The following is a 16,321-nucleotide window of genomic DNA, read 5'->3' as shown; positions in this document are numbered from 1 at the left end:
TTAATGTTATGTACTCGTTTGGTTTAATCCAAGTTTCCGTTAAACACATTAAATTACATTCCTGATCAATAATGATGTCGTTAACAATAAGAGCCTTAGACACAAGAGATCTAATGTTTAATAGTCCTAGCTTCAGATTAAAGGTGCTGGATGTGCATTCAGTATGATCTAATTTTAGGTTAATTAGGTTACTAAAACAAACATTCTGAAATTGTCTATGTATTTGTATAGCTCGGGGAACAGACACAGTCTCTATAGAATGTACTACAGGTGTTGGACTATTAATTGAACATTGCTTATGATGAACGTTGTTATTGTAGATGATGTGCTTACGGTAGACAGTCACTTGGAGTGTAGCTTCTTGGAGATGTTGTCAGACAGCAGTTCCGCTCCGAGGCTGCTGGGGTGCATGCAATCAGGACGAAACAACCTAGGACGCTCCCAGAACAGATTCCAGTTATTGACAAACAGCAGATTCTGTTCATTACACTGTGAGGGAAATTATTCATTTTTACTTTGAAATAGTTTTATTCTTGTTCTGTTCCATTCTCATGTGAGGATAACGACTCAGAAGGCCATGTGATGTCACTGAGATTAGAATGTTTATCTGCTTACAGAGACACAAACATGTTCTTCTGTTCTAGGCTCATCTAAACATCATCTAAGATCCTAAAACAAAGCCTGTTTGAACTGCCTCAAACTGCTTCTTATCGGTACACAGAATGATGTCATGCTCCGAGTTTCATATATATAGTAGTGGTTTAGTACAAGGACTTCAGAACGCTCTCATTATTCTGTCCTGCTTTATTCTATCCTGTATTAACCATCTTTCTGTAATAAACCTTTTTAACTTTAGAGGACGAGTCTGTGAGTGTTGTCTAATTTCCACGACAGGAACAACGCACTACAATACACACAATGAACACCTAAAGCCCTGTTCACACGGGGACGGTTCAAAACGGTCTGTTTAACGCCTCCTGTCGCTGTCAATGAGTTTTCACACTCGGGCATAAAACACGTGGCGGAAAAGCAGCAAAAACCGGCCGCCCAATGAGATTCGCACTTTTGTTCACGTGCCCGGAGCCGGTGAAGTTACATAAAAGTACCACTTGATGGCGCTCAAGTGCAACACTGTCTTACAGACGAAGAAGAAGCTGAACAAGAAGACGCAAGCACCCGCCATTTTAGTGAGCAAGTATGTGCATAAGTGACCTATCAAAAGTCAAGTTATTGAATTTAGTAAAGGCACATGCAAACCCTTCTGCCCTATATGTACATTTTACACAGTCTCCCACAGAAAATAATCTCTCTTTTAAAACAAATAACTACTAATTACAGATTTAAATATAATAAACGTTGTTTTTATAATAATTATTATTTAAATATAATCGTTTTTTTTTGTTTGGAGAGCAGAAATGAGAAATGCTAACTCTCCAAACACTCGTTTTTAGAGGAAAAGCCAAACATACACACAGATTTGAACTGATAAAGTGTAAAGTTCAAACAAATAGATAAATAAAACCATTGAGCAGTACCTTCTAACCCCCTGCAGAAAGATGGCGGTGACTCTCCAGATGAGCAGTAAACACCATTAACACTCTTCTTCCTTGCTTTTCCCCCAGCTCCTCCTCCTCTTCTTCTTCTGTGCTGAATTGTACATTACCGCCACCTAGGGATCAGGTGTTGCAATGATGATTGACGGAAGTGCAATATAATACAATACAATATAATAACATACAATTCCCTGTGTAGGCTGTTGCTATAGAAACGATAAAGTTTTAGAGCATGTTCTGGAGAATTCGAAGGCGGTGTGGTATAAAGTGAATCAGCAATAAAGCTCTCAGCTTGAGTTGTTTTGTTTGCGTGTAAAGTATACAGACAGAGTAGATATTTCACTGATTATGTTAATGAAAAGGCTGTGCCTATTGCATAGGATTGTTGTGATTGTCGTGCAGCTCTTGTAAGATGTGGTAAGGAAATTTGTGAAATACAAACACAAAGAAGTGGTGGTTGCTTCGGATTAAGAAAAAAAAAATCTGCCAAATTGATATAAACAAATTAATATAAACAAATGTTTGTGATGCCTGTGAAAGTCTTTCAAAAGTGAATCTGTAGGTAGTTTCCCTTCTGAAGACTGGAGCGAGTAAACACTCCTCAGGCACTGCAGAGTTTTTGTGGAGTGTGTGTACATTTTTAGACCAAGTGTGCCCTCAATTCCTCAACGTATCACACTGTTTAACTGTTTTCCCTCCCTCTCTCCTTTCGCCGAGCCCCACACGAATTTATAGAGATACTAGAGATCCAGATCCTTTCTGCCTCTGGATGGAGCTCAAATCTTCTTTAATTCCAGACTGCTGGGACTACGGCTGCTCCTAACGCCATACAGACTTCATATAAATCCATAATGAACTTTTTCACACTATCTGTTGTTACCGAGATGAGGATGGGTTCCCTTCTGAGTCGGGTTCCTCTCAAGGTTTCTTCCTCTTAAAACATCTTAGGGAGTTTTTCCTTGCCACCGTCGCCACTCAGTGGCTTGCTCAGTTGGGATAAAGTCACACCTTTAATATCTGTATACCATGTTGATATTTCTGTAAAGCTGCTTTGAGACAATGTCTATTGTAAAAAGCGCTATACAAATAAAATTGAATTGAATTTAACACGCACAATAAAAAAATAATCATCAATACTCCTGCTTTCAGTTCAGAAAGAGGCGGTCTCCACAGCATCGGTGGAAGATTACAGCAAAAAGATCACGTGTGTGTGTGAGATAAAATTATTACCTAACTTGGAATAAAAATAAGTTGGAATGAACTGAATGTAGCAATACTTGGTCTAGCACTACTGCCATGTTCACATATCTGATTATTAAACTATGATTTAAGACTTTTGGCACTTCCACAATGAAATTAAACAAAATCCAGGCACGTAAAAAAAAAAAATCCACTGGTATAAAATAGCTGAAATAAAAACAGTGTATAGTCAATTAATTTAAAAAAACAAAACCACGATCTGACTGGCTCAAAATTATGAAACAAACATCACTTATTATGAAATTCACAGTTGTGATTAGTTTTAATTGCTCCCTAACGACACCATACCGACTTAAAATTGGCTAAATTCATTCAAATAACGGGAAGATATTATTATAATCGCCTACTACCTAGGCAGCATTTTTTAATTTGTTTTTCAAGCTGAGCTTCTAAGTAATTGTCACATTTGTAAAGTTAAGGAAAAAGTCCACAATGTCACGTCAATCTACTAAATAGATTTGAAAAAGTTTTGCGCTGTTCGATATAATGTACCATATACATTAGCGATATGAAAACTGAACATACGCACACGCCCACTGTGCGGTTCTAACCAATCCTGTTAATGTACAAACATAAAATGGTTAAAATGACCTCACATGAGCCAAATGAGAGAGTAACAGAAACACAGACAGCAGACTCAAAGGAAGGGCCTCAAATGTAAAGCCTTGAACGCAGAGCGTCAGACGGACCGCCCCCACACCTCAGACATGCACAGCTACACACATAGATCCTCAGACGCAGAGCCACAAATGTACAGTTCTAGAAAAACAGCCTCAGAGGGAGATCCTCAGATGTACAGCCACAGATGTACAGCTTCGGATATACAGCCTCAGATGCAGAGACCCGGACATAGAACCTCAGAGGTAGAGCCACAGATGTAGAGCTTTCAGAGGGAGATCCTCAGATGAGCAGCCTCAGATGTAAAAACCTCAGAACCTCACATTCTGCTCTGGATTTGAGAGTTAAGAGTTGGTCCTACAGTAGTGTGACTCTCCACTTCCCATCAGATTTAGGGACACACATGTCAAAGTTCTAGTAATGTATTTTGTTTGGTCCCATAAGGCGAGGCAGAGTGTAAATCTACGTTACTGAAGTACACTAGTGACTGTAACTCGTCTGATGCTAGGCACAATTCGTTAGCCGTTCTCTACACCATCCATTAATGGAAAGGAAAACTGATTAGACCATTAGGGTTCATTAGGGTGGTGGAGCGTTCTCAGCACCGCAGTGACACTAAGATGGCAGCGTGTGAGGTGCTGAGGATACAGTATTTTTCTGGGATTTTCTCTGACTCTCCACTGACCCTTAATTGACCTCTGAGTTTCTTCCTGTAGGGAATAATGAAATACAAGAATTACCCCCCCCCCTCCCCCCGCCATTACAGTCAGGGCATGTTTGGTGTCTGACTTTCAAGTGAAAAACTAAAGAAACAAAAACCAGAAACAAAAAACACATCTTGGCTGCCTCTGGGGTGATTGTGTAAATTTGATCTGAAGACAAATCATTAGTTTAAGAGTGATTAAATGTGTAAATTGTCACAGGTTAAGAACCAACATGGGTTATGCAAAAACCAAACCCCTGCTCTAACTCAAATTAGCTTCTGAATGTAAAAATAATGTAAATATTTCTCCGCTTCCTGTTCCTACTAACCACCAGGTGGCGACAGTGAGTGAGTTACAAGTACGTGCCCTCTGAGCTGTTAATGCTCTGTCTGGAGTTGCGCAGAGCGTTGTTTTTGTACTCGGGAGCAGCAGGAGAGTCGTGGGTGGCAGGTGTGTTGTGCGTAAGCAGAGGGCTTGAGTCTGTAGATGGATCCAAAATGGTGGCTGAGTTTTCTGTATTATTAGGGAGCTCATCATGGTCAGGTTCTCTGGATTGGACAGGAGCACATTTCAGCAGGTGAGGACGCCACGCTGAAGGTGATTCTTAGCAGTTAGGAGGGATAGATGTTGCAGTGGGATAGATTCCGCCTCTTTCTTATCGATGGAGGAATTCGAGGACGCTGCACGAGTCGCTCTGTAGAAGTGCTTGTTTCTTTGACCTGATTTTCCTGCATTGTAGGGAGCCGTGGTGGATGCGATGGTGGATTTGGAAGTACAAGATTTAGATTTTTCTGGTTCAGAAGCTGTATGTCCAATATCTGACTAGGTTTAGACTCGCCAGGTAGCGCGTAGGGGTTAGGAATGAGGGCTTGGTTTTTCTTCAGGCTCCCTCTCTTCTTCCTGAGGTTCAGCTCGGACTTCTCCTCAGGGGTCGATGGGTACTGGACCATAATGGTGGGTTTCTGGCGGAGGTCTTGGTGTGTATGAGGCTCGGTGGCCATGATGGAGCGAGCACTGTGCATTCTCTGAGGGTAGTCTAAAGTAGTGTCAGTTATATTTGTATAATGTAAGGTAAATAATTTTAAAGTATAGAGATTAGAAGAAATTAATGCAATAAAGTTAGCTTGAAGGGTGCTGCTTCCTCAGTGACACTTCAGGTTGCCATAACAAAGAGGCATTCATATGAAGTTGGAAACTGTGCAGAGGTTTAATGTGTTTCTAACTGAAAGTACAAACTCTGAGACAAACTATTCATGTATTAGTGCTGCTCCAGCTTTTTAGTGTCCATCACATTTTTGTGTGAAAGCATCGCTGTGTGCACCATTAATCCAGAGTCTGTGATTAGATTATCCACATCATGTTCAAATAAATATTTCTATAGTAAACGCTTTAGAGCGGGGAAGCCTTACTGTGGTCCTGTAAGACTACAGTCCAGTACAGTTTGGGAATTTTCCTGAATCACACCCGATTTAAGTCCTCGGGTCATTAGGTAGGAGTGTTAGATGAGAAATCATCACACTGTGCATGATCACAGGAATTCAGGACCAGAGCCAGGCTCCCCTGATTTATAAATTAATTGTTGATGACCTTAAAGTGATTCCCAGTGAAGATTTATCATCTTTTTACAAGCATCCTTTTCACATGTAAGAAAAATAGAAATCGCAGTGATTTGTACATTTGTGCTCTGCATTTCTTTCAGAGACGTGGGACTGAATTGTCGTGTATATAGGCAGTTTTTTTGTGCTCTGAAATTGAACAGGACTTTTGAGAAGATAGCTGCTCATGGTTTAATTCACTTTTAAAAAGGGACTGTCAATATGTAGTGAGCGTACGTGTATCAAAAGGTGGTTGTGTTGAAGAAACCTTGTTGACCAATCTTTGCTCTGTCTGTGTGTGTGTGTTTACTGGTACAACAGTGGTAGCAGATTTTCAGAGCCGAGCTTACAGTAACGAAGACGCTGAAGTGTACTTGTTTGGAAGATGTAGAAACTCAAGTCTTACATGTTAGCACAAACGTCTTTTTTTATTTTATAAATTAGGGAATTTGTGCTTTTGGACATTTTTGAAAGATATCGTGCTTGTGAAATGTGCTTTGCGTGTTAATGTTCAACTGGTTGTATCGGTGTATCTTTATGTACACTTGTAGCAGTGCAGCTACAGTACAATAGATTTCGTTAGCAGTCATATCAATGGTCATATGAAGTGTTTGGACTTAGATTTGTGTCTTTTTGAATCATTTACACTCTATGGCACCTTTTTACGGTCTTGCTGTATGGGCTGTGTTCCAATTGATCTGTGTTTGATCATTTCCTCCCTTCGCTCAAACATTGTGTTTGAGAAGGCCTTCATAGTTGAACGGTTGTTTTCCTCAGCTCTGGATTTAGCTGTAGGGCCCAGAGGTTTTTGGAGTTTGAAGAGGAGGCGATAAAAGATTTGGAACACAGCCCTGTTTTCCTTTCCGAGGTTCCCCGGCTTTTTTCCGTCACCTGTCACCTCCTAGCCGAGCTAAATTCTGCTGCAGTTTTTTAGCCACAAGCTGCTGGTGCTTGACTTCCGAGGCCTTATCCTGTTAAGCGGCCGCACTATGGCAAAAAGGAGAGTTCAGTATGCCGACTGTATGAGCTTCAGTTGAATGTGTATGTGGTCGAACTCTTGGTAGGACAGTCCAGTATATTACAGACGAACACAGATGAAAACATCCACAATGCGTCTACTAAATATTGTTGAATGTCCGCTCGTATGCAACTCTCCAACAATGTCCTATCGAGAGTTTCAATCGATGTTTATAATCTCACCCAATGGGATTTTTTTACTCTGGTGTAATTTTCTTGACCATTTTAACGCAGCATCTCTGGTGTTACTTTCGTCAAAAATGTAGAACACCAGAGACGAGGCAATGACGACGTGATCTCGTTCCTTCGTGTGTTTTTGCCTCAGATTCTGGCGACTGTTCAGACTCTGTTTGTAGCGAAATTTCAAATTCACAAATGCCTTGAACAACGTACATTTTCAACAATCCGTTTAAATCGACTGGTCCATTTCCGCTGCACGGTGGATTTGAAGGATGCACTGTGATCAGTGTGGCGACGTCTGGGAATCGAGTTTCTGAAAAGGCCACGAGTTGGAGGGTACATTTAGTTTCTAAGGACATCTGGGCTCTTGGTGTCTTTTGGATAGGAACTGCAAAACTTTTTCTATAAGGGTGAAAACAGATGCATGCTTAGATTCTTTATCTGTAGACAGTTTATCTTGCTTACTGCATTGACGCATGAAGTTTGGACGGGTTCTGTAGAAAGAGATTAAAATGAAGGGGGAAAAAAACAAAACAAAAAGACAAAGTGAATTTGTCCTGGATTGTTTTATTAATTTTTTTCCATTCGGCTGTCAAAAGCTTCTTCAACTTGGCCACAAATCTAACAAAGCCAGGTACATTGTCAAGTATTGCCCCAAAATACCTCTATTGTAGATGGATGTGCTCACTGATCACTTGTACATGTGCTCATTCATACAATTATCCAATCAGCCAATCATATGGCAACACCACAATGTACAACATCAAGCAGGATCAGATGAAGAGCTTCAGTCAATATTCACATCAAACACCAGAATGTAATCCAGTGATTTTATCCGTGGCATGGTTGTAGATTCTAAATGAACAGAAATTAAACACTTGATGTATAAATAGGTGGATGTGATACTGGCAGAACTGTGTGTGGTGTGGGTTGCATGCATTGGGGGGTAAAATAATTAAAAAACAGTCAAGTGCACATAGCAAGCTTTGTTTCATGCTTTGTGTCGATGATCAGCTCACTGTATTGGGTCAAAAAATAAATAAATATCTGCAGATCGCATATTTAAGCCAAACACATCCAATTTCTATCTACATCTTATCGATCACCACACATCCATGAAGACTTTCCTGTACATCACAGATTACATTTTTGACTTTTCAGTCACAAAACATCCCGACTGATTGATTAATATTAGCTAATATATTGTGATTGCTCATATAGAGGTCATATTATTTTCTAGACAAACTATTTACTGTTAGCTGCTGATCTATTGCCTATATCGACAAACATTTGAAAGCAGCAAAACCTTTTATTTGGGATTAAGTAGAAGGCTGTCTAGAAGTAACATTTTGCCCAACTCCTCACCTCTGCCAGCAGTGAGAGTGCATGATGTGGCCACAGCTGTCGGTATGGGTACCAAAGGACAGGTCAGGGTGCATGAAGAGGGGATCATAGCTCTCTGGAACACACATGTATCCTCCAGAAATAAGCACACTGGCTACTCAAACCTATCCAATTACTTGACTTGCTCACAATCCAGGTAACCATAACCTTACCTGGATTGTGAGGGGGTCTTTTGCGGTTCTTGGACATGACCGTAGAGCGTTGGACAAAGGCAGCGAGCACCATGGCGGTGCCATCAGGTAGGATCTCCTGCACTTCGTGACACAGGACACACATCTCCATCTGCCTCCTCTCTCCTCCTCTGGCACGCCAATGACGAGGTCCCACACTCACCAGAGCACCATCACATGAACTGGGGCTGTACCAAGCAGAGACGGATGGTTACAAGTACACTATAACCTTAATTTTATGTTAAGGTACCTCTGAATTTGTTAAAATAATCAATGTTGAATAAATGGGTTCATCTTTTTTTAATCACCAGGAAATGGCCTAGGATCCTCTCTACTCATTTACCCCAAGAGAAAATGCTCTAAATGAATATGCAAGATAAAGAGTTTAAGGATGGGAATTTACTTATGTTATGTGAAGACCACCATTATATGCAAGAACTTTTAGGACAAAGAACAGACAACTGCTCAGCAAAGTCAAGGAAGTGTTGATGCATGCATTTACTGACAAATGTACTGACTGGATATTGAGAACACAATACAAGTTGACTTATTAAGAACACTGTGTCACTACGAGCATGCTAAGGTACCTATGCTCTGCTGATGTAGAGGCTGAGGCGTCCAGATCCTCTGAATCCTGCGTGAGCAGATCTATGTACTTATTGATAAAATGACTCTGGCTCTCTAATGTTTGAGCCATGGTCTTTTTCCAGCACAGTTCAGCTTTCCTTTTTCTCTCTGCTTTGTCTTTGTCCCACACAGTCTGCAACACACACACACACACACACACACACACGTAGATTTAATCTCTTCAACACTTTAAAGAGTAATGGTTAACATGTCCGTGGAATAGAAAGTTGCTTAAAGTGTGACCTCCTTGTGACAGTGCCCTGTTCCTTCACAGGGAGGTGCAGCAGTTGTGCACTCACGCTTCGTTTTAATGCTAACCACCATCTGTGTAGAAAAAGACACATAATTTAGGAAAATACTTCTACAAGAAAACGATACAGCAGTGCAGTTAGAACTACATGCATACACAATCAAAGTCTTGCAAAACTAAGCAGATGTTCAATAGAACACATTTGTGCACTAAAAAGTATACACACACCATACCATTAAATATTGAAGATGCATTACAATTTTACTAACATTTAATTTGCCTGTTTCTCTTCAAAGTACATACTACAATACATCATTATTGATGTATTGTAAAGGCCATGGCCTACACCATGGCCTTCATATGTACATGTTCTGCCTGGTGCAGGTGTCCTGACAGTTTTCACTATATGGAAAATAAAATGCACACATCACAGTGCATGGAAGTTCAGTTTGTGTAGTAAGCAATCCTTACATGTCATTTAAATATTCATGTTGACATACAGCTTTTAAGTAACACGCACAATAAGCCACATCAAAACACCCCTAGGGCCACCTTCAGATGATCAGCAGCAAAACCGCTTTGTGACAGTGAAGCATTTGTGCTTCACCGTGGTGAGAGGTGCTGCTTTGCCTACCGGCCACACCACCTTGAGCGGTGTTGCACTGCTTGGATTTCAAACAGGTCTTGATGCAGCACTGCTTTAAACGTCATGGTAAAAACGCTCATCTTTTGTATGTTGCGCCTACCTTCAGTGAGCGAATTGTAAAACATGCTAGGCTGCCACCTGGTGGACATATTAGGTGCACGCATAGAGAGAGTAAGGCAAATTGCAAACATAATCAAGATGTAATTTTACTTTAAGGATCCAGCGAATCATGTCTTTGTGCACTTCCAAGTGAGGCGCGTGCTGCAAGGCCTCTAACAGAGCCAGGATGCTTGGAGTGTTGCCGGGGGCTTCATTTTGCTGAATTTAGTACACCATGTCATTTTAACAAACATAGAAACATTTACCCTCTGCAGCATGGACTCAGACCAGTGTCCTCCAGTGGGCTCCATAGCCCACTGCAGCACAGCTCCCAGCATGCCAAGCAGCACGTCACACTGCAGAATGTTTCCCAAGCTGGCAAACAGTGGGCAGAATGGAGGCAGGGCTACGACACACACAGACACTCACACTTTAGCAATCTGCATTCAACTGACCAATCATTTTCAGATATGACTATAATCACTGAAGAAATAGCTTACCTGGGTCCTCTCCATTCTGTCTCTTAAGCTTTCGCTGAGCTTCCTCTGCCTGTATCCAAAATAAACTACATAAAAATTTAGAAAAACCATTAGTGCTCATGTGACTAAAGAGAATTACTAAATCTGCCAAAAGCAGCACATCACCTTAAGGACATCCTCAGCACTAACAGCCGAATCAAAATGCAAATGGATAAGTGCATATATTGAGCTTCCAAAGAGCATTTACTCATTAGACCACTAGGCACTCAAACTGGTATTTTGTCATTTATGTGCTTTTCTTTATCAATCACACAATCTGACAGAGGCTCTACACTTAAGAGAAGGAACTAAAGAATGAAGTAACACGTGAGTCGCAGACAGTTTTAGTTACTGCGTAGCAGGAGCTCGGGTACATGCTTTAAGTAGTGAATTATTATTTACAAAAACTGTTTTCAGCATTGTAATGCTGTTCTCTCCAGGGAAGGGGTCACAATGTTAACGGATGTCTGCCCCAGAGACAATAACAGCACCGAGACTCTTCCCGTAATGTCTAACCTGAAATTTTCCTGTAATGCTGCAGACCGAGGGGTCCTGGTCCATGCCACCATGGAGGACATTTTAAGCTCATTGTAAAACACTGATTTTGAGTTTCTTGAAGCATTTTGGTGTTCATTTGGAAGTATGCTTGGCTCTTTATCTTGTTGAAAGCCAAGTCTGAACCTCCTGGCAAGGGCAAGCTAAAAGGTTCTGGGCTAAAATGTGATTGCTCCTCCCTCCCTCTCCCTCTCCCCCTCCTTCAGCAGTTCAACCCCAGATACCAGGCAAAAATTACTTCATGTATACAGAGATCCCCAAACTATACACCGAAACCAGACCTCATTTCAGAACAGCTCAAAGAAAAAACATTTTATGCCTACATATTTATTATATATCTATTTTGTAATTGCTTTTTATATTATGTGACTATTGTTTTATATAATGCTCAAGTGTTTAAATAAAGGAGTTAAAAGTATTATTTATTTATACAAAAAGTGGTATCGAGTATCGTGTATTTTTGCTGGTACCGACTACTAGATTTTTGGTATCGTGACATCCCTAGATTGGACATTCTATGTTTGAGTTATAACAACTTCCTTTTTCATGGTGAAACTTCTAAATTTGTGAGAGCGCCACGCCCACGGCGAGCAGCAAAAATTCAAAAGCTTCGGAATTTAGCATCGTCAATGCCTGTAGATGAGACTGACTGAATGTGATGACGATCTGATGAAAGCTCCAGGAGGAGTACGTTATAGTACGAGGCCTGGAAATGGCAAAAAAAAAAACGGAGGAAAAAATTAAGAGAAACATCAAAATGCTGACTTCCTGCTGAGTTTAGGGTATGGGTTCAAGAGACCAGGGAGTCAGCCATTTTAAGTGTTGTCTCAATTGCAAAATCCTTCCAGTGCACTGGAACGTTCACTCCCTAAAAAATCCCCACAACGCACCACAAAAACCAGGGAGCATCGATACTCACTGTGTTCCCTTACTGGAAATGACCTCATGTCTCTCAGCTAATGTCCCTCTCTAGTGTCTGGTTTAAAATGGAGCTCAATCTGCAAACCCAAGGTGGCTGATGTGTGTCCATTGTTGCTGAATATTTGAATGGAGCTATACTGAGAGCTATTGTAAATGCACTGTAGCACTTGTCTGTCCTGCAGACTTCATAGTTGAAAATGTGAACTGCTTGCTCCCAAAACTTCTTTAGTGCAGATTAGGGCTGCACAATTAATCGAATATCGATCGCAATTACGATTTTGACTGTCCACGATCAAATGAACATGATCGACTGCGATATTGACATTTAAATTCCGTCCTCCGCTCATAGAAAACTCCACTGCAGATCAAATCAAGCGGCTCTCCTACACTACAGCCAATCACCATAGAGTGGCGCAGGGATGACGTCATTTTGTAGTGCCAAAACCCCGAAACGGAATTAGCATTTCAGCCCTTGATTTGCTAGCTTCGACATTAAACCTAATCACACTGAGTGGGAAACAAACTTTGCAGATAAACTCGGGACTCTACGGTGCAACCATTTCACTCGCATTTGTGACTGAAAAGTACTTTGTGCGACTGTGAATAAATATTTATTCACACCGGTGCAAGTGACCTGTTCGAAGTTGTATAATACAATCGGAATAAAAACTACAGGAAGTCCAAAATACATCTACACCGCGCAACAGTTACTTTCACACTGCTTTTCATCTCCTCAGTCCACTGTACAAGTGTGGAAATACTGCAGAGAAGCCATTATGATGAAGTGAGTAACTCTACATCATCTGCTTCTCTCAACTCTCCGATCTCACAACCGCCATCTTTTATTGATCCCGCAAAATGACCTGAACTTTCACCTGCTCGTGTAGACACAGCGGCTTCAGGCGGAGTAAATTAATAATAATGTTACAAGGTGGGTTTAATTCAGACGACTTTATTAAATAATTCCTCACCAATCACAATCAAGAGTAGCAACTGTTCCGTCTGTAAACATACAGTGCACTGCAGCTCTCCTTCACTAACGCTAATTCACTTCATTTAAACTCACGGTTGCCAGATATCACTAGAAAAGTCAACTCCAGTTTCCATGTTTTGATTTATCCCCCAAAACACAATATTATCAGCAGACATGGACACTGTACTGGGGAACCGATCTAAAACTGAAACAAAAATAAAACTACTAAAATATAAAGACAGAAAATGTGCTTAGTTATAAATAAATCATTTTTTATATATATATATATATATATATATATATATATATATATATATATATATATATATAAACTGATATTATAATAACTTCATAAAATATAAATAAAATGAAAAAATGTTTAGTTACTATGGGTTTCATTTAATATCAATTTGACCTTAGATCACTATTTCCTTAGAAAGCTACTAGCCTTTTTCCTAATATGGATCATTTTTGTGTCAGTCTACTCTTAATTAGGACTCTTTATTGTTTAAGATATTTTAAAATAAATATTTTAAGCTGTATATTTATCAATTAATCAACAGTATTTCTCATTGCTATTATTTTATTCAGTTAACAGTGAACATGAGCAGAGAGATAACATTTAACTGTTTATGACAGAATTCCTGATTAAAGTTTAAATAAAAAAAGATTGGTATCTGGATCGTATCAGCTGTAAAAATCCTGATCGGAGCATCCCTAATGAACACCATTAAACTAAAGCGCTGTGCATCTGACGGGTAAATGAACTCACCCAATCACATCCTATATGAGATTATTCAGATATCTACACAATATACACAGAGCGGTTCGAGAACTGACTCCAGCCCAGAACCAGGAGAGTGGAAATGTCTAATAGTGCAGCTTTAAATATATTTAACAGGAGCAGACTTCAAACACTGAACATTGAGGTGTATTGTATTTGTTTACAAGGTGAACAGGTTAACAGTTGTTTTGTGCATACAGTCTGTAAAATGAACTGAAAATATTAGATTTAGTTTATCAGAAGATAAATTAATGTGTCATCGCTCACACGATGTTCCTAAATTCTGTCATAAGTGACCAGCTCAAGTTCTCATGCCTACTTGTGTTGTATTGTGGCATGATAAAACCTGAATGTGAAAGTGCAATAAAAAATATGTTGTCACTAAAATCAATTAATAATCGTGATAAATAATCGGGATCTCAATATTGATCAAAATATCGGGATTATCATTTTGGCCATAATCGTGCAGCCCTAGTGCACATGAACACCTATAACTTACACAATGTCTGGGGTAACTGTTCTGCTAGACCTGACCAGATTTTCTCATTGACTTCATGCCAATAAAGGGTACAATCAATACCCAGACACCTGAATATTCGAATAATATGCTCCTTCGACAGTGGGACAAGTGAGAGCGTCCTGACCAGCTGTCTCACGGTGTAGTACGGAAACTGCACCGCCTCCAACCGCAAGACCCTACAGCGAATTGTGAGGACAGCTGGAAAGATTGTGTTGACAGGACTCAACTCTTCCAAGATGGCGGCGCACACAGTTGCTGCGGCTCACGGCTCTCCTCAGTGCTCTTTTTCGTTGGCTCTTAATTTCATTGTACATGTGTATAGTGACGATAAAAGGCATTCATTCATTCATTCATTCAAGATCATCGGGGCTCTCTACCCACCACACACCTCCTTCAACTACCGGTGCATCCGCAAAGCCACCAGTATTGTGGACGATCCCTTTCACAGACTATTCACCCTCCTGCCATCTGGCAGAAGGTACAGGAGCGTCTGTGCCGCCACCACCAGCAGACTCTGCAACAGATTCTTCCCTGAGACAGTCAGATTACAGTGCTCACCTGGGCTAGTCATACACCTCACCCAGTAGGACTCATACCACTGCACACCGCACTAACCCAGTAAGACTACATAGCTGCATCAGTCACTTTATACTAGGGAACTATTTCTGCTGCCAGTATTGCTGCAATACATGTGCTGCTACATTACACAGTAGCTTACAGTGTACAGTCCATGTCCTGTGTATCTACTGTCCTGTGTATTTACTGTTTTGTGTTTTTATTGTGTTGCACTCGTCTCACACAGAACAGTACGCAAGACTACATAAAGTGTGTTGCAGCATGGTCTGGAAGGAATGTCACTTTGTTCTAGTGTATACAAGCTATATAGAGGAATGACAATAAAAACCCACTTGACTTAACTAATGGCACCTCAAAAGGTTAAATGTGTATTCGAATACCTGGCACATCCCTAATGAGAAAGACTATTAACTACTAAACTTGAAGTTTAATACATTCTGCACTAGGAAAGAATAAGGATGCTTGTTAAATGAACTTCACTTAGTGTTGTGGTTTTAGCACATGGAGCCATTGCTTATTATAAAACTGAACAGCTATGAGAGTAAAAGCACTGCAAACCCACATAAAAATGAAAGCATATTCCCAATTCTGAAAAAAAAATGACATACTGCTGTACCTGCAGTGAAGATTTTCCCTGCACCCAAGACCACACAGCACTCTGAGTCTTTAGCAATCTGATTAAAGCATTCGATCATTTCACCGTAGGGAAAAAAAGCACTAATGATGTTATTATGCAAAGTTGCCTATAACGGAGTATAAAGCCAACACCTTATATAACAAAACAAAGACATCCAATGCAACAAAGCAGAATTATACATGGGGGAAATTAACACTTTTTTTTTTTTTACCTAAATGCCTTCCAAAAAAATTTTTTTTTTTCATACTTTAATTTCCCCCCCAGATAGCCTTTAAGAACGCTTTTGACAAGAGAAGAACGTATTGAAATCATTCTCATGCCTGGATCAGGAAGCTGTGGCAAGGTTGCGATGGACTAACAGGAAACATGGCGAACACAGCAAACATACAACACAGTTTCCAAACTTATTAACAAATTAAAAAGACTGCAAGTGTTGCAGACCAACCGAGAAGTGCACGTCACTGACGAAGGCACAACCGACCTGGTACTGGCAAACAGTCCCTTATGTATGGAGACTTTTGGAAAACCCAGTAGGCCTACTTCATGGCGTTGTGTTTCTCTGGTCGGTGCAGCTCTACAAGAGTGATGTGATTGGCTGGGTGGGTGACCGACAGGGTGGTGAAGGGTGGAGTGGGGCCTCCTGGCTCGAACAGCGTTCAGAGTAGGAAACCACAGGCTCCTGTCTGATAAACACCAGTCAACAGGTTAATATGA

General features: G+C 40.4%; 1 protein-coding gene across 22 annotated transcripts in view; it reads right to left on the bottom strand.

Annotated features, from left to right (window-relative positions):
- Nucleotides 1–419: 419 nt before the first annotated feature.
- The window catches only part of LOC108271691 (E3 ubiquitin-protein ligase UBR2), a 28,922-nt gene continuing 13,020 nt past the window's right edge, over nt 420–16,321 (bottom strand). For 16 of the 22 annotated variants that reach the window (XM_053678985.1, XM_053678992.1, XM_053678988.1 and 13 more), the window contains 8 exons: nt 16,148–16,290; nt 10,624–10,688; nt 10,390–10,529; nt 9,372–9,452; nt 9,089–9,261; nt 8,484–8,689; nt 8,293–8,386; nt 7,465–7,782 (listed from right to left, as the gene is read on the bottom strand). In XM_053678985.1, coding sequence (XP_053534960.1) covers nt 7,731–7,782; nt 8,293–8,386; nt 8,484–8,689; nt 9,089–9,261; nt 9,372–9,452; nt 10,390–10,529; nt 10,624–10,688; nt 16,148–16,152 — 816 coding nt within the window. In that variant the 5' untranslated portion in view covers nt 16,153–16,290 and the 3' untranslated portion in view covers nt 7,465–7,730. Of the gene's footprint in view, nt 431–1,535; nt 1,670–7,464; nt 7,783–8,292; nt 8,387–8,483; nt 8,690–9,088; nt 9,262–9,371; nt 9,453–10,389; nt 10,530–10,623; nt 10,689–15,586; nt 16,083–16,147; nt 16,291–16,321 lie in introns of those variants that run through there. The other 6 variants (XR_008394863.1, XM_053678990.1, XM_053679004.1 and 3 more) reach the window with 6 other exon arrangements.

The sequence above is a fragment of the Ictalurus punctatus genome, unplaced genomic scaffold (assembly GCF_001660625.3).
Source record: "Ictalurus punctatus breed USDA103 unplaced genomic scaffold, Coco_2.0 Super-Scaffold_100058, whole genome shotgun sequence".
NCBI classification, from domain to species: domain Eukaryota; kingdom Metazoa; phylum Chordata; class Actinopteri; order Siluriformes; family Ictaluridae; genus Ictalurus; species Ictalurus punctatus.
Note: the sequence above shows the minus strand (reverse complement) of the source record. Positions and strands in the feature narration are given on the sequence as shown.